This window comes from Stenella coeruleoalba (genome assembly GCF_951394435.1).
Source record: "Stenella coeruleoalba genome assembly, chromosome: 3".
In the NCBI taxonomy this organism is placed as follows: domain Eukaryota; kingdom Metazoa; phylum Chordata; class Mammalia; order Artiodactyla; family Delphinidae; genus Stenella; species Stenella coeruleoalba.
The window spans coordinates 111,552,678-111,570,930 of record NC_137148.1 but is presented as its reverse complement, the minus strand read 5'-3'; the positions used below and the strand labels follow the sequence as shown (position 1 = coordinate 111,570,930).

The following is an 18,253-nucleotide window of genomic DNA, read 5'->3' as shown; positions in this document are numbered from 1 at the left end:
CCAAGCTTTTTCAGGCCAATTTATAAAATATTAAAAGTTCAAAAGGTTAATGTTTCTTTATCAAAAATCTGGGGTAATTAGGAAAAGTATCTAAATAACTAAATTGTGAATATTATATTATACTTCTTTTTAAAGTCATTTTATTTGTGTAGTCTGTCAGATATCACTTTGACTAATCATAGCTCTTATTCTGCAGGATTATATAAGAAAACTGGTAAATTGGTATTTCTTGGATTGGATAATGCGGGAAAAACAACATTGCTACACATGCTAAAAGATGATAGACTTGGACAACATGTCCCAACGTTACACCCCAGTAAGTATATTCTCCCACACAATATATTACTTGATCAAGTGATACCAATTCATAGGCCCTAACCAAAAGGTTTTGTTTGTTTTTATGGTGGATAAATTATGATCAGGTCATTTCACCTGTTCTTAAAATAGTATAGTAAATAATAAGTGACCCAACTCTAGGGAGTATATTTAGATCTTGAAATAATACTCATATCTTCGTATAAGTTAGTATACCATTGTCCAGCTAGAGGAATTAAAAAGTTATTGCCTCAGGGATTATGATATGATATTCAACAACATATTGCTTAGGTTATAAATAGTCACCATTAGCTTGTTACATAACCTAAATTTCTTTCAAATTTTAGAACTGTACTATTTTAATCATTATTCAATGGACAGATTATAGTCTTATACTTTGCTGGTAGCTCTCAACTTGTTAACCAGTTATTTTTCCAGTCCTAACAACCTGAACTATTTCTAATATAAAGACCATAGAATTATTCCAAAAAACAGGGCATGTATTGATACACTTATAGAAAGGTTTTTGGTTTTTGGTGTTCTTTTTGGCCACACCCCATGGCTTGCAGGGTCTTAGTTCCCCAACCAGGGACTGAACCTGGGCCCACGGCAGTGAAAGCACCGAGTTGTAACCACTGGACGGCCAGGGAATTCCCTAGAAAGTTTTAAAATAATTAAAAAATAATTTACTGTGCTTCCTTTTAGAAAGGCTACCTGAAAGACATTAATAATGATTCTATAAATCACTTAATACGTATCATCCTGTATATAAGGTTATGTAATAGGTACTGTTTGAGAAAGTAAAGTTAATGTTAAAGTGATAAAATTATTAGAAACAGAAATCTAATCTTAAAATACCTGTGAACTTACTTTTACTGTTGAAAAGATGATGAATCAAGTACACAGAGAGTTTAAAGATAAGTTAATCCATAGATTAATTATGAAATAATGAGTGTTGGCCTTAATAATGAGTATAAAATTGAGAACTGGACTAAAAAGTAGATAATATGATAGTTAATTTAGTTCAGTAAATATACAATGAACAAAGAAGGAAAATAGAGCAAAACAAATTACCATTTTATCTCTAAAGCTGTTAGTGAGTGAAGTTGGAAAAGGAAGATTTTGTAAAATTGATACTTTTTTTTTTATATTAGGAGAGGAAAGTGGGGCTTGACAAATAAGATTCTGATACAAGAACAATACTATTAAAGAAAAATGATCATGGTGAAATTGAGTATACAAAATTATCTGCAAAAGCAATAGAAATGGAAGAGATTACACAGTGGTCTTATATTAGGTGTAAGTCATTTAAAAAATTTTATGATGTTGCCCTTTTTAATTTATTTAACAAATATTTTTTGAGCACCTGCTCTATGGCAGACATTGTTCTAAGTACTAGGAGTAAAAGCAGTGGCACAAAACAGATGCTATCTCAACCTTCCTGTGGCTCACATTCATTTCAACTAATATTTTTCAATTAATCAAAAAACGTGTGTACTCACTTCGGCAGCACATATACTAAAATTGGAATGATACAGAGAAGATTAGCATGGCCCCTGCACAAGAATGACACACAAATTCGTGAAGCATTCCATATTTTTTTTTTGCATTGCATATTTTTAAGAATGAAACTAAAAATACTCTCTAACATTATACACAAAAATAAACTCAAGATGGTTAAAGACCTAAATGTAAGGCTGGATACTATAAAACTCTTAGAGAAAAACATAGGCAGAACACTCTCTGACATAAATCTCAGCAATATCTTTTTTTTAATTAATTAATTTATTTTTGGCTGTGTTGGGTCTTTGTTGCTACACGCAGGCTTTCTCTAGTTGTGGCGAGTGGGGGCTACTCTTTATTTGCAGTGCATGGGCTTCTCATTGCAGTGGCTTCTCTTGTTGCGGAGCACAGGCTCTAGGGTGTGCAGGCTTCAGTAGTTGTGGCTCGCGGGCTCAGTAGCTGTGGCTTGCGGGCTCTAGAGCTCAGGCTCAGTAGTTGTGGCTCACGGGCTTAGCTGCTCCACAGCATGTGGGATCTTCCCGGACCAGGGCTCAAACCCATGTCCCCTGCATTGGCAGGCAGATTCTTAACCACTGCACCAGGAGGGAAGTCCCACAATATCTTTTTTGATTCACCTCCTAGAGTAATGAAAATAAAAACAAAAATAAACAAATGGGACCTAATTAAGTGTAAAAGCTTTTGCACAGCAAAGGAAACCATAAATAAAACAAAAAGACAACCCACAGAATGGGAGAAAGTATTTGCAAATGAAGAGACCAACAAGGGATTAATCTCCAGAATATATAAACAGCTCATGCCACTCAGTATCATAAAAACAAACAACCCAATCAAAAAATTGGCAGAAGATCTAAATGGACATTTCTCCAAAGAAGACAGACAGATGGTCAAAAAGCCCAAGAAAAGATGTTCAACATTACTAATTATTAGAGAAATGCAAGTCAAAACTACAATGACATATCACCTCACACTGGTCAGAATAGCCATCATCAAATATCTACAAACAATAAGAGCTGGAGAGGGTGTGGAGAAAAGGGAACCCTCTTGCACTGTTGGTGGGAATGTAAATTGGTACAGCCACTATGGAGGACAGTATGGAGGTTTCTTAAAAAACTAAATATAGAACTACTGTATGATCCAGCAATCCCACTCCTGGGCATATATCCAGAGAAAACCATAATCCAAAAAGATACATGAACCTGAATGTTCATTGCAGCACTATTTACAATAGCCAAGACATGGAAGCAATTTAAATGTCCATCGATAGAGGAATGGATAAAGAAGATGTGGTACATATATACAGTGGAATATTACTTAGCCATAAAAAAGAACAAAATAATGCCATTTGCAGCAGCATGGATGGACCTAGAGATTATCCTACTAAGTGAAGTAAAGTGAGACAAAGACAAATATCATATGATATCACTTATATGTGGAATCTATCTAATTTAAAAATGATACAAACGAACTTATTTACAAACCAGAAACAGACTCACAGATCTTGCAATCAAACTTATGGTTACCAAAGGGGAAACGTGGGGGGAAGTGATAAATTAGGAGATTGGGATTAACATATACACACTACTATATATAAAATAGATAACTATGGACTTCCCTGGTGGTGCAGTGGTTAAGAATCCCACTGCCAGCTCAATATTAAAAAAACAAGCAACCCAATCAAAAAATGGGCAGAAGACCTACACAGACATTTCTCCAAAGAAGACATACAGATGGCCAAGAAGCACATGAAAAGCTGCTCAACATCACTAATTATTAGAGAAATGCAAATCAAAACTACAGTGAGGTATCACCTCACACCAGTTAGAACGGGCATCACCAGAAAATCTACAAACAACAAATGCTGGAGAGGGTGTGGAGAAAAGGGAACCTTCTTGCACTGTTGGTGGGAATGTAAATTGATACAGCCACTATGGAGAACAGTATGGAGGTTCCTTAAAAAACTAAAACTAGAATTAGCATATGACACAGCAGTCCCACTACTGGGCATATACCCAGAGAAAACCATAATTCAAAAAGACACATGCACCCCAATCTTCAATGCAGCACTATTTACAATAGCCAGGTCATGGAAGCAACCTAAATGCCCATCGACAGATGAATGGATAAAGAAGATGTGGTACATAAATACAATGGAATATTACTCAGCCATAAAAAGGAACGAAATTGGGTCATTTGTAGAGGTGTGGATGGATCTAGAGACTGTCATACAGAGTGAAGTAAGTCAGAAAGAGAAAAACAAATATTGTACATTAACGCATATATGTGGAACCTAGAAGAATGGTACAGATGAACCAGTTTGCAGGGCAGAAATAAAGACACAGATGTAGAGGACAAACGTATGGATACCAAGGCGGGGAAGTGGCGGCCGGAGGGCGGGAAGGTGTGATGAATTGGGAGATTGGGATTGACATGTATACACTGATGTGTATAAAATGGAAAACGAATAATAACCTGCTGTATAAAAAATAAAATAAAATAAAATTCAAAAAAAAACAAAAAGAATCTGCCTGCCAATGCAGGGGACACAGGTTCGAGCTCTTGTCCGGGAAGATCCCACATGCCGCATAGCAACTAAGCCCGTGAGCCACAACTACTGAGCCTGCGCTCTAGAGCCCGCGAGCCACAACTACTAAGCCCGCGTGCCACAATTACTGAAGCCCACGTGCCTAGAGCCTGTGCTCCGCAACAAGAGAAGCCCATGCACCGCAACGAAGATTAGTCCCCAATCACCGCAACTAAAGAAAGCCCGCGTGCAGCAATGAAGACCCAATGCAGCCAAAAATAAAAATAAATTAATTTTTTAAAAAGAAATTTAAAAAAATAGATAACTAACAGGGAACTCTACTCAATATCCTGTAATAACCTATATGGGAAAAGAATTTGGGAACTTCCCTGGTGGTCCAGTAGCTAAGATGCCTCGCTCCCAACACAGGAGGCCTGGGTTCAATCCCTGTTCAGGGAACTAGATCCCATATGCCTGCCGCAACTAAGAGTTCAAATGCCGCAGTGAAAGATTCCGCATGCCAGAACTAAAGATCCCGCACACGGCAACGAAGGTCACATGTGCCTCAGCTAAGACCCAGCTCAACCAAAATAAATAAATAAATAGGAACTTCCCTAGTGGTCCAGTGGGTAAGATTCCATGTTCCCAGTGCAGGGGGCCCGGGTTCGATCCCTGGTCAGGGAACTAGATCCCACAACTAAGAAGTCTGCATACCGCAACAAATGATCCTGCATGCCACAACTAAAGATCCCACATGCGGTAACGAAGATCCCATGTGCTGCAACTAAGACCTGGCACAGCCAAAATAAATTAATAAATAATATATCTTTTAAATAGATAAATAAATCTTTAAAAAATCTTTAAAAAAAAAGAATCTGAAAAAGAATGGGTATATACGTATAACTGATTCACTTTGCTGTACACCTGAAACTAGCACAACATTGCAAATCAACTATACTCCAATAAAAATTTAAAAAGAAAAAGCATATGTGAAAAAGGTAACATATATCTACCCTATGATCTGGCAGTTCTATTGCTAGGTATTTATCTAGGAGAAATTAAAAACGTGTTCACCAAAATTCTCATCCAAGAATGTTTATTATACCAGTTTTATTTATCTGTAGTAGCCCCAAACTGGAAACAGCTCAGATGTCCTTCAAAAAAAGAATGGATAAACAATGGGATTCTACTCAACAAGAAAGAGGCATAAACTGCTGATACATATGATGCATATTATATTGCATGGAAGAGGCTGGTCACAGAATTTATGTACTATATGATACCATTTATATAAAATTCTAAAACAGGCAAAACAAACCTGTGGTGATAGAATTCAGATCAGTGCTTGCTTCTGGGAGTGGAGGTGTAGACTGGGAAGGGGCAAGAGGGAACTTGCTGGGATGTTAACAGTGTTCTGTATCTTAATCAAATTGGGACTTCTTTTAGAAAGCACGAGTGTACTGGGGATTGTAACCATAGGGTAGTTTGCCAACCACATCCAAGCATTATCTTTTCCTTATGGAAAGGATCATGCTTTGAACACAAATTGTATTACTTATTCATTCAGTTGGCAGTCTTCATACAGAATTTTTTAGCAAGATAAACTACTCTGGGGTCTCATAGTTATATTGAATAGTTAACAATTATACTGAACCTTTCATTGTAATTGTAGGGGGTCTTCTGCTTTTGGCCATGAGGGAATAACAGAGTCTGGAATTACCATCCCACTGTAAATGACTAGAAAACTGGACAAAAATATCTACTACAACATAGCACAGGGCTATGATTCCTGAGAGAAGAAAAACAAATGCTTCTCTTTTCAAGTTTTATCACAGGAGGTAATTTTCAGATCATGGTGTAGGGAGAGGAAACCCAAACAACCTAGTAGTCTTACTGAGTTGAGGAGACAGAGACCAGAATTTGGGGAGGCTGAGGTGACTAGAATTTGCTGGGCAGATTACCACAGAGGAAGGAGCTCTGCAGAGAAGGAACTCCAGAAATTAAAAATATATATTTATTTATTTAGGCTGCGCCGGGTGTTAGTTGTGGCATGCGAACTCTTAGTTGTGGCATGCATTCGGGATCTAGTTCCCTGACCAGGGATCAAACATGGGCCCCCTGCAGTAGAAGCATGGAGCCTTAACCACTGGACCACCAGGTAAATCCCAGAACTCCAGATATTTTCATGGCTGATTACTGATCTGTGCATACATAGAGTGAAATACACATGGCCAGTCAAAGAATAATTTCTGGAAGAACAGTTATAGTGGAGTTGTTAGCCAAATAATTCCCAGAGCTCACATGGGGCCGGGAATCCAAGTTCGCACCAGCCAAAAAGGAGAGACATTGTTGAATACTCCAAAGGATCATATCTTAGTAATGGGGCTAAAGTAGCTCCAAAGTAAAGGCTACTTAGGTCTGCCCTACAAAACTTAAAAACCGATCTGCAGGGCTGCCCTGGTGGCGCAGTGGTTGGGAGTCCGCCTGTCGATGCAGGGGACACGGGTTCGTGCCCCGGTCCGGGAAGATCCCACATGCCGCGGAGCGGCTGGGCCCGTGAGCCATGGCCGCTGAGCCTGCGCGCCCGGAGCCTGTGGTCCGCGGCGGGAGAGGCCACGGCAGTGAGAGGCCCGCATACTGCAAAAAAAAAAAAAAAAAAAAAAAAAAAAGGATTTAAGGGGAACATGAACATAATGAGGAGAGAAATGGAAGATATAAGACAGAACCAAATGGAACTTATAGAAAAGAAAAATAAAATATCTGAAATGAAATTTTCACTAGATAGGATTAATAGCAATTTTTTTTGTGGGGTGGAGGGTGTCCCACACTGCACGGCATGTGGAATCTTAGTTCCCCGACCAGGGGTTGAACCCGCACCCCTGCAGTGGAACACAGATCTTAACCACTGGACCACCAGGGAAGTCCCAAGGATTAATAGCAAATTAGTGCCAATACTGCAGAAGGAAAGACCAGTGAACTTAAGTCAATGCAATAGAAACTAAAAGAAACACAGAGAAAAATGACTGAAAAAAAAAAATCAACGGAGCCTCAGTGACTTGTGGGACAATATTAAGTAGTCTAGCAAACCTCTCATTGAAGTCCCAGAAGGGGAAGGAAGGGAGCAGAAAAAATATTTGAAGAAATAATAGCCAAATTTTTTATTATAATTGTGTTTGTCATTAAAGACTGTCACCTGTGAAATATGACAGCCATGAGAGAATACTGTTATTTCACCTTTATCGTTTAAGATGAATTACAGGAAAAATTATTAGGTTGGAGCAGTCACTTGAATTCACAGTAAATAATTGTCAATTTCAGCAGGATAGAGAAGGAAAAATAAGTAAGTGTTGGATTTGTGGTGGGTAGTGAATACTAGAAATGAATATTACCATTTACGTGCATTATATTGGCAATATGAAAGGGAATATAGTAGTTACAACAGAGAATTGCTTTTTGAGTTGACCTTATTTGCAATTAAAGTAAATCAAACTTTAAGTGGCAATATATACCAGGAATGGATGTCTAATCTTCATGTTGTTAAAATATTTTGTATTATTATTTAGCGTCAGAAGAACTAACCATTGCTGGCATGACATTTACAACTTTTGATCTGGGTGGACATGTTCAAGGTGAGATTCTATTGCTTTGTTTTATTTAATAAAAATGTGACCATTATGTTCCAGTGCATGAAACCTCATTCTATTCAAAGAAAGCCAGAGTAGACTTAAAATTTAGGAGTTATTACCCCTAGATAAACGCTTTAAATGCAAAGGATGATTTTCATGGTACTCCAATTTAAGTCTGAATTGCTTTTGGTGGTAAAGCATATGAGTAAAATTTAGCCTCCATTCTTTCCCTGCTCCAGTCCCCCTTTCGCTTACTGTCGTAATCATGTTATGAATATGTTATTGCTCTGTATGAAAAACCTTCAGTGGCTAACTCATTACCTATAAAATAAAGGCCAAACTCACTGACCTGGCACTCAGGATCTCTATGATCTGATCGCACTTTACTTTTTGAGTCTTTATTTCCCACTATACCCTTTCCCATTCTCTTTACTCCAACCAAACCAAACCATCTTGGTGTTCTCCCACCTCTGTGCTTATGCCATCCCCATCTGCACATAGGTAACCCACCTTCAGGGCCCAGTGTAAGTCCCGCTGCCTCCCCTGAGAAGCCACTCCCAGCTGGGAGTGCTCTCAACTATACTTACGTAGCAATTAGTGCGTTTGTATACATATCTGCAAGTGTGGAACGACTGTCTTATTTCCTCTACTAAACTTAATGGGACTGAAATCCTAGTTATTTTTTAATATCCCCAAAAGGACTTAGCAGTATCCACCACATGGTAATTCATAAATAATGAATATTACAAAGCCTGTGGCTAGTGAAAGCACATTTGAGACATATATCAATTGTTTAAAATATACATAAACTAATTCCTGGAATATAATCGTTAGATTTAGAACCTAATGGAGTTTGAGACTTCATTTCTATATTATTTTAAGGTATATTATAAAACTGAAGTCAGAAAATAAAGTTACCTTCCCCTAGGGTACCCCCAAAACTGTTTTCCCCTCTAAAGAGAATGTCATGGCAAAAATTACCCTAATGGTTTCATAAACTTTAATTTCTGTTATGAGTAGAACAGTTTATTATTTTAACTTAACAAGTCTGTACCCGATACTAATTTCCTTCTGTCACTGACTCCAGATTTATCACTGGCAAAAAACTGATAAACTAGGAATGTCAAAAAAATGAATACTGCATATAAGAAATAGTAGTGGTCCCTCCAATGAACTTAATGTGCATCCTTGTCCATTAGTAGCAAATATTAATTCTTCTTCTAACATAGGAAAATTGGGGCAGAGTGAAGTATTTGACTTGCCCACAATCAAGGAAAACCTGTTATTTCTTCTTTGGTCACCTGGAAAGATTTTGGCAATATTGGGTGAAAGATTGACTTGAGTATATAATGAAGTAGCAGCAGCTAAGGGATAATTACACTTGATATCTTGTTGGACTCTTGCCTCAAACTATCTGCTAGGTTTGACCAGCAAATAAAATCTAACTCCTGATTGTTTTTATTAGCTCGAAGAGTGTGGAAAAACTACCTGCCTGCTATCAATGGCATTGTATTTCTGGTGGATTGTGCAGACCATGAAAGGCTGTTAGAATCAAAAGAAGAACTTGATGTAAGTTAAATAATTAAAACTAAACATAGTTGAATCACTCTGGTAAGCCTGAGGAAATAGGCTGGATATGTAGGTATCAGAGTGTGGCTTTTTTGCAGCCTCTGATGTAACTCCTGACAATTTGTGGAGTTCTGAGATTATTCTACTTAGAATGTAGAGGGAGTAGCTTGGAGTAATTGTAGCTATTGAGGAGGTACTAATGCAGACTTCCTTCCTGAAGGCTTGGGTTCACTCTGTGCAGAGTGTGCCCTTGTAGTATATTTCATGTCTGCTACATTCCTGTAGTGGCTTGATCTGAAGCCCCTGGTCCTCCTAGGATGCTGGTTTCTTCAGGAGTTAGCCAGAACCTGGAAATGGCATAACATGCTATCTTTGTCACCGCTCCCAGGAGTGATCAGGGCCATGTGTAGCCACCTCCTCTCCCGTCTCCCAGGTCACATGCTTCATAAAGGGGCTCAGAAGCAGTAGGCAAGGTCAGTGCTAGATCTGGGTCCACAAGCAGGTCCATGATTTGATGGAAGGTTGACCTGGCCATGCCTCTGCCTAGAGCAAGCAAACAAGTACTTATTCATGTGGAAAAGTCCAGATAGTCTCTGGTCTTAGAACAGGGTCAGGGAATTCCTGAGTTCCTACTTTGTGCCCGGCACTGTGCATATTACCTCATTTAATTCTCAAATTAACTCCATAAGGTAGGTGGTACTATTGCAAATTCTCTTTGAACTTCAATGAGCCTTATTTGTGTAAGATCTCACAACTCAAAAGCAGCAGAACTAGAAATGAAACCAGGTCTGCATGCTTCAAAGTGTTGGGTCTATTCACAGAGTGAGCATTTACAGAAGGAGACTTAGGGAGGCAGAAGAATTGAGCTTTGGGTTTGTTGAGCTCACTTTAAAATGTAGGGAGAGTTTGCCAAAGAAAGCCAGACTGACGGGTATGATAGAGAATGAGTCCTTGATGCCCATTTGGTAGCTTGTCACAATGAACCTTTAGATGGTTTCATATCAACATCTTGTCGTTCGTTTTGTTTTGTTTTGTTTTTCAGTCACTAATGACAGATGAAACTGTTGCTAATGTGCCTATACTGATTCTTGGAAATAAGATTGACAGACCTGAAGCCATCAGTGAAGAGAGGTTGCGAGAGATGTTTGGTTTATATGGTCAGACAACAGGAAAGGTAAAAAAAAAAAAATTTTGACAAGTGTGAATATTTCATTCAGTAGTACAAATATCTTTTTATTTTATTTTTTTTTAATCTTCTGAAATAGTGTGTTCCCACACTATTCTTATCAGTTTAATTGGTACAGTCTGGCTTTTTTTTTTTTAAATTGGGGTATAGTTGACATACAACATTATACTAGTTTCAGGTGTATAACCAGATGTCTTTAAATTATTATTGTCCTACCTCATAAGCCCATTTTCATTTTTTTTCCTTAAAAACTGTCATTTATACATTTGGGTCTTTTTTTAATGTCCTCATTTATTTTCTTTCTACCACTGAATGAAATGAAACCTTTTCTTGGTGATATCAAAAATGTCAAAGCCTACGGGCTTCCCTGGTGGCGCAGTGATTGAGAGTCCGCCTGCCGATGCAGGGAACACGGGTTCGTGCCCCAGTCCGGGAAGATCCCACATGCCGCGGAGCGGCCGGGCCCGTGAGCCATGGCCACTGAGCCTGCGCGTCTGGAGCCTGTGCTCCGCAACGGGAGAGGCCACGACAGTGAGAGTCCCACGTACCACAAAAAAAAAAAAAAGTCAAAGCCTATGCTTATGAGAAACTAAATGAAAGCTTTCAAAGTTTTATTTGTCATAATTTTTCAGAATTAGCCACTAAATAATATACTTGAATGTTTAAGCATACCAGTAGTGTATTTAGGCCCTCAGTTCAGTGTTTAAGAGTTCACCACAGATAAAAATAAAATGTAAACTTGGCCATAACAGTGTTGGGGTTTTCTGAACATATGATTTATAATAAGCTTTAAGACACATTATTTTTGCATTCATTTTTACTGGTATTTGTTTTGGGGAAGGACCTTAGTATTGAAAAATCCCAGAGTAGAGAAATATTGCAGCCTATGGAAGGAGACTCTTATGTTAGATATGGTAGACTTTGGTCTATTTTCTGTTTCTTCTTTTTAATAACTGCACATTTTTTTTTTTTTGCCATGCTGCATTGCATGTGGGATCCTAGTTCCCCAACCAGGGGTCGAACTGGCGCCCCCCACATTGGGAGCTCAGAGTCTTACCCACTGGACTGCCAGGGAAGTCCCTGCTCCACATTAATTTTAAGAAATGCCTTGTTTAGTCATAAACCTACTCAGAGAATGTTTGTTTTTAATATAAGTGAAGCCAGTTGTCCCAGGTAACTTGAATTTTTTCTAAGTCACAGATTATTTTCATTCTGTGTGCCTCACAAGCTCACCTCTGTCCCACTGAGCAGACATCCTGTCCTCCAGTAGAGTGAGAGGAGACGTCCTGTGCGTTTAGGGGAGGGTACTTGGATGCCAAACAGCCGTGGCTTTATCACAGTCACCCTTTGTTCTAAGATGTACGAGCTGCAGTTCTCCTGGGGAGTGGAGCTTTTATTTCATTAAGGGGTCATTCAACATAATGTCTATCTTCTCTTCTAGGGCAGTGTATCTCTGAAAGAACTGAATGCCCGGCCCTTAGAAGTTTTTATGTGTAGTGTGCTCAAAAGACAAGGTTATGGAGAAGGCTTCCGCTGGATGGCTCAGTACATTGATTAACACCAGCCCGCATCGGTTCAGGGTCTCACCATTCAGGCCTACTCAGAGATTTGATCACTCGACATGTATAACTTGAATTCAATAGACTTTTGTTGGTTAGAAAACAGATGTTTTTTAGATTATTAATATCTTATCAACCTAATTTGAGTGAGAATTGAAGACTGATTCAAGTAAGCTGAATATCACAATGTAGCTTTCTAATTCCATTAAAATAATTAGAATTTAGTTTATAATCTGACATTACCCCCAGCACCATTTTTAAAGAGCAACTTTCCAGACTACCTTTGAAGCACTTTTTAACAATATGAAACTACAAATGTAAACCATATTTAAAAGTTCATCATGTTAAACTTTTTATGTACTTTTTTGGAACTAGTTTTTTAATTTTAGATTATGTGTCCACCTATCTTAAGTGAACAGTTAATAATTAGCTTATTGATGACTGCATGATGCCTTACAGTTTTCATTATTTTTTCTTATGCAAACGTCATGCAATAAAGCAAACCCTAATGTTTGGCATCCTTATTGGGCAAATGTTTCGTTTTAATGTGTCTTATCTGGCTAGTATGCTCTGAAATTTTGTATGTTTACTATTATCTATATGAGGGGGTGACTGGGAAAGGAGACTGCTTCAGAATATTTAGAATAATGCTTAAGTTCCTAGAGGCTTTTGCATTTTCCAGGAGACAAGTTGTGTTTGGTTGTACCTTATACCACATTTATCTCTGAATCATGTGTATTTTTATCTGTAACACTACCATTGCCAATGCTGATGGGGTCCATGTCCTAGTCCCTGTGGGATCGGCCTTCTGCAGAAAAGCACATCTTCTGGTACAACCCAAGGTTAATTTTTGGTTTGATAGGCCCATTCCAGTTGTCTCATTCTGAAGTGCTCCATCTTACTGGTTTGGTATTCTGTGCCTCTTCACCAAAAGTAGTGACAGGCACCAGTCTCCCCACATTTAGAGGTACTCCCCAGTCTCTTTATACTTAATGGTACTCTCCAGGGCAAACGACAAGTAGGGTCTTGTGCACAGTCTCATTGTGGAGGCGTGCATCTGAGGAAAAAGAGCCTATTCTCCTTCATTTGTCACTGAGATATTTGGGGATTTTGCTCCTGTCCTTCAGCTCTTTTGCATTTTTGGCGTATTTTATTTCTTGGTGGAAAGAAAATGAATCCATGTATTTAATTTTCTTTTTTTTTATTCTCAGCTAGCTCTCACTTTATAGCACAAAAGGCTTTTGTTTTTAGATACAATTCTTGCCATGCGATAGTGTCTGCAAACCTCATTGACAGGCTTTCTAGTAAGATTTTAGTTAGCTTTTTAAAGCATTTTAATTTCCTAAGAAATTGAGTTCTTTTTTTCCATATGTCAGAGATTCCCATAATTCGCTGAAAGACAAGTGCCAAATATTTATTTTTAAAGACTGTCAAGCTTAAGGTTTCCTCTCTTGGTCATAAACCAAGGTTTTGTAGTACATTTAACCAATTCCATTGAGAATAGATTGCTCCAATTCCATCAAGAGTAATTTTAATATCAGAATCAGTGTTTTTCTCTAGCTATTGTCCAAATCAGAGTTACTGTAGTCCTTTCTGTCATCAATAATGTAATATATGAAGCAAATAAGGATTGAAGGATATGCCTGGAAGGAATTACCAGTTGGCTAAACCAACAAGGTCATTTCACCATGACATTTGGTCTTAGGAATTCACCTATTCTATTTCACTTTCAGTTTCCTTCTAAATGAAAATAGAAAGCTTTCTCCCTGCCTAGAAACATCAGTAGCACCATGGGAAAAGTAGCAAATGACATTTCAGCCTCTTGGTTTATTCTGCCAGATATGTTTAAAGTACTCATTTTTAACGTCTTGACCAGACAGAACTAAGCCTTATTAAAAGTAATTGCCTCTTGTTGATGGTATCTTTTCAATATTTACAGGGACATGCCTTTCTTCAAGTATTTCCTAGTATCTATTGTGATAATTGAGAAGTTAATTATTTGTGTTATAAATTGGTATAAAGGAAAAAGCTTAGTGGTTTCTCTAGAGGGGATTTGCTTTCTGGTACAAAATATATTGTTCCAGAGCTCTCATTCTAGGTCTGTCACTGGGATCAAAGGAACAAAGTCACTTTGTGGACCACACTAAACTGTGGATATTTTCCCAATGATGTAAGAGTCTTATGGCCTGAACCTCTGGAAATGAAGCTGCACTTTCCTGCCAGCTCCAGGGAGATGGGCCTCAGAGTTCCCCAGCCATTGGGCATCCCATCTAGTTCTGAGAGCTCCTCAGAGCATATACACTAAGTCACTGCTTCCTTCAGGAGAAGCAAGTTAAGAGAATGCCAAGAAGCAGTAAAAGCACATGGGGAAAACATATACTCTGTATGTGCCTGTGCAAGTGTGCACATTTGCGGAGTAGTTTTTGGGTAAATGGTAGTATTGGGGACATAGGTTAATTTTGTTCCTCCCACTGTAGAGTGTGAAAATGTAATTAACACTGTTGTATACAAGTTAAGATTGGATTCCATATAAATCAGGAAGTGTTCAAAAGATGTTTTAAAATCTTAAGTCCAAAACTAAAAATAGAGGGTCTCAGCTGGCTTTTGTATTTTTAAAGAAGAGCTTCTCAACCTCACACCTGTTTCAATGACTGCTGTTAATTATACTTTTGTGTAACTGTTTAAATTGATGGATTCCAGTTTATCTTGGTGAATTTTTAGATTGAAGATTATAGCATTTTTAAAAATTGGGGCACAGATATTTCCTAAAGCATATGGAAAAATATTCTTCACCATTGGCTTAGTTGACCCAGTATCTTTGAGTGCCAAAGAAGTATGAATTCAGATACTGCCTGCATAGATCTAAATTTTAGTTTTGTGTGCCTGTGTACATATACAAATTTACTGTGGTTTACAATGTATACACAGAACATTTCTTTTCTTTAGTTTTCAACTGGCTCACACTTCTGTGTAGCGCTTTCCAGCATGTAAGTTACTTGTAAATCATTAAAATAGAGTAATATTTGATAATAGTGTTTCTTGCCTTCTGCAAAATGATTTAATTAACCCAGCATTTTCCCAAGTTCCATCATTAAAAACAGAATACCTCTAGTTGACATGATTTGAGAGTTTCAGGAGACAGGTTTACATTTTCTGAAACTGTACTTGGTATGTGGCTCAACGTAGCATTTCAGTCTTAGTCACTTACAGGACTGAAGTTTGCAAGACTTCTATTGCCAAATAAATTTTGACCAGAGTACACTGAAAATAGCTAATATAAAAGGAAGTCTCTCAGAAAATCTTGTGTTGATTTTATTTAGAGTATATGGTTTGGATTTTTTTTTTTTCTGGCCGTGCCATGCAGCATGCGGGATCTTAGTTCCCCGACCAGGGATCACCGTGTCCCCTGCATTGGAATCGTGGAGACTGCCAGGGAAGTCCCTGTTTGAATCATTTTAAACGTATGTAAAAGTTGGTGAAGCTTCAAAAAGTCTCCAAGAGAGCATGAAAAAAGTAGAGATTAGCAAATATAAACTTCTGGATGCAAAATTAATAGGGAATTAAAGATTTTCTATAAACATTAAAATTTTTTTTTGTAATGAATAGTTGAGAGTTCAGAAAACAGTATATCTTCAATTAAGGACTAAATTCTCAAAGCTCCATATTTATGTTTCTGGTCATTTCCATCATTGTCCTTTTGAAATGCAAATTAGTGCTTTTTAACCAAAAAAAAAAAAGAAAAAGAGGAAAAAGAAAAGAAAGAGAACAAGCTCTTAAAAATATAGGGACTGTGCCTCTGTGTAAAGTGATTGGAATTTTGTTAAAACCATGTTTCTACTCTTGAACCCTGGAACCATTACCCCTCACATACCCCAGCCCACACCTGGATAAAAAGATCCCCGAGTATAAAGGGAGTCTACAGAGTCTGTTGAAGATGCAATTTTGAACTAATTTTTGTCCTCATAATTTGGAACATTAAGTAGCTAATATATTTAGTACCTCTGATTGATTGTTCTGGGCTTTGACCACACTTTTAAACAGAGTCCAAAGTAATCACAGTAAAGCAAATTTATCCAAAGTAAACTTTGTTTCAGGAGTGCCCGCACCCCAAACAGATTTTAGGACAGAAATGGGAAAGGCTTTTGAGTGATTTCATGCAGAATTATTTTCTGTGGAAAAGCCACACTGGAGTGGATGAATTCTTCAGCATGTATTTTAAATGAAGCGGGGGAATTAGATTTAATTTTAGTTTTAAATATTTGAGGGTCGAGGGAGGTGACAGTTCTACAGTTTTTGACATACAAGCTGTCCTTGAAATTGTTTTCATTATCAAGTATGAGGATTCACATCAGAATGGCCAACTTCACATGGGTTTCTGGATTCCCTGGTGCTGCTCCTAACCTGAACTCATAATCAGTTGCCATACTGAGGCAAGAGCACTCAGGGTGAATGTAGTCACATAACTTTAAAAGTGATCAAAGTGTTTTCCGTGGTGAGGCCTTCAGTATTTGACTGAATGCAGAGTATGTTGAAGTGGTAAGTCGGTGATAAGTTTTTCATCACTAACCTTGTTTGCACTTTTGTACACCACTGCTTGCACTAGCATCTTAGTGTGAATTTTAACAATTGTTTTACAGTGTATACAGATTGTTAAGCATTAATTTATATAAAGATGTTTGTTTACCTTTATATATTTTACAAAGAACAGCTATAATAGTTGGTTAAATGTCCTTGAATTGTGTTTGTGTGTTATTTTGATTATGTTCTATTGTCTTTTCACCCCTTATGAATTTGAGTGTCAGGAATAGAAAAATAAAATGATTACCTGGTCTTTGAAACACTCTGGTGTCAAGTCCCATTTTTACCATCCAATTGTAATTTTCATTGTGCTTATTAGAAATTTCTTGGACTTCGAAATTATTAAGATTATAGAACGTACCCTTTGTGCAAGGATTCCAAGGAACCTTTGCTTAAATTAAGTACCGAGGCCTAATTTGCCTTGTAAGTCTGAAAACAACTCATGGGCACACTGTAGTAGGACTTACACAATGCCAAGTCCATTGAAATGTGAAAAATAAGGCAGCTGGTTGGTTTTATCTACATCAAGGTTCTCTAGCTTTAGTATGCATCAGAATCTCCTGTGTGTGTGTCCGGGGGTGGGGGGGCGGGGGGAGCTGGCTTTAAAACACACAAGAAAAAAAATCCCACCAAATACTGTGATTCAGTAAATCCGGGGTGGGGTGGAGGGCAGAAATCCAAATCTTCAACAAGGTTCTCAGGTTTTCCTGGTGCCAAAGTGTGTGGATTTTCATTTAGGAAAAACAGTAATATAACACTAAATACTAGTAACACTAAATGGTCATTGGCCAATCAGGGAAGAAAAAAATGTATCTTTTTTTTTCCCCCTGAGAATTCATTTATTAGTAAATCCTATGTCAGTGTAACCTGTAGTCGGTGGTTCTGAACCTTGGCTGCAATTCAGAATCACCCAAAGCCCAGGCTGCCCTCAGGATGCAGACTTTTTTCAACTCCTCAGGTGACTCGAATGAAAAATTCTATCATTTTGTTAAGGGTTCTCAAGCTAATTTGAGACTTAAACCCAAATATAAACCCTTTCTACAGCCATCCCTTTAACCTTCCCACTAACAGTGTGCAGGACATCAAGCTTTATGCTAACTCTTAAACAATCATGATTCTATTACAGTTGGGTCCATCAAATAGAGATTTAGTATGGACTCAAGTTATTTGTTGAACTGAAACTAATAGGTAGGTAGTGAATGCACTGAAGGGATAAATGCTAAGAAAATAAAGTCCAGTTTATTTAGCTCATTTTCTTGAATTTAGCTATATAATATCCCACTAGACTATCTGATATTTGTTCTAAAGCTACAAGTAATGCAATGTCATAGCCCCCAAAAGAGTGTGAAAAACACCTTTTTGGGAATAGAGGAAC

At 37.9% G+C, this 18,253-nt stretch overlaps 1 protein-coding gene across 2 annotated transcripts in view; it reads left to right on the top strand.

The window, feature by feature from the left end:
• The window catches only part of SAR1B (secretion associated Ras related GTPase 1B), a 31,480-nt gene extending 14,355 nt beyond the window's left edge, over positions 1-17,125 (top strand). For both annotated transcript variants that reach the window (XM_079916830.1, XM_079916829.1), the window contains 5 exons: positions 197-316; positions 7,924-7,989; positions 9,452-9,555; positions 10,598-10,729; positions 12,183-17,125. In XM_079916830.1, the coding sequence (XP_079772956.1) occupies positions 197-316; positions 7,924-7,989; positions 9,452-9,555; positions 10,598-10,729; positions 12,183-12,299 (539 nt within the window). In that variant the 3' untranslated portion in view covers positions 12,300-17,125. The remainder of the gene's footprint in view (positions 1-196; positions 317-7,923; positions 7,990-9,451; positions 9,556-10,597; positions 10,730-12,182) is intronic.
• Positions 17,126-18,253: the final 1,128 nt, after the last annotated feature.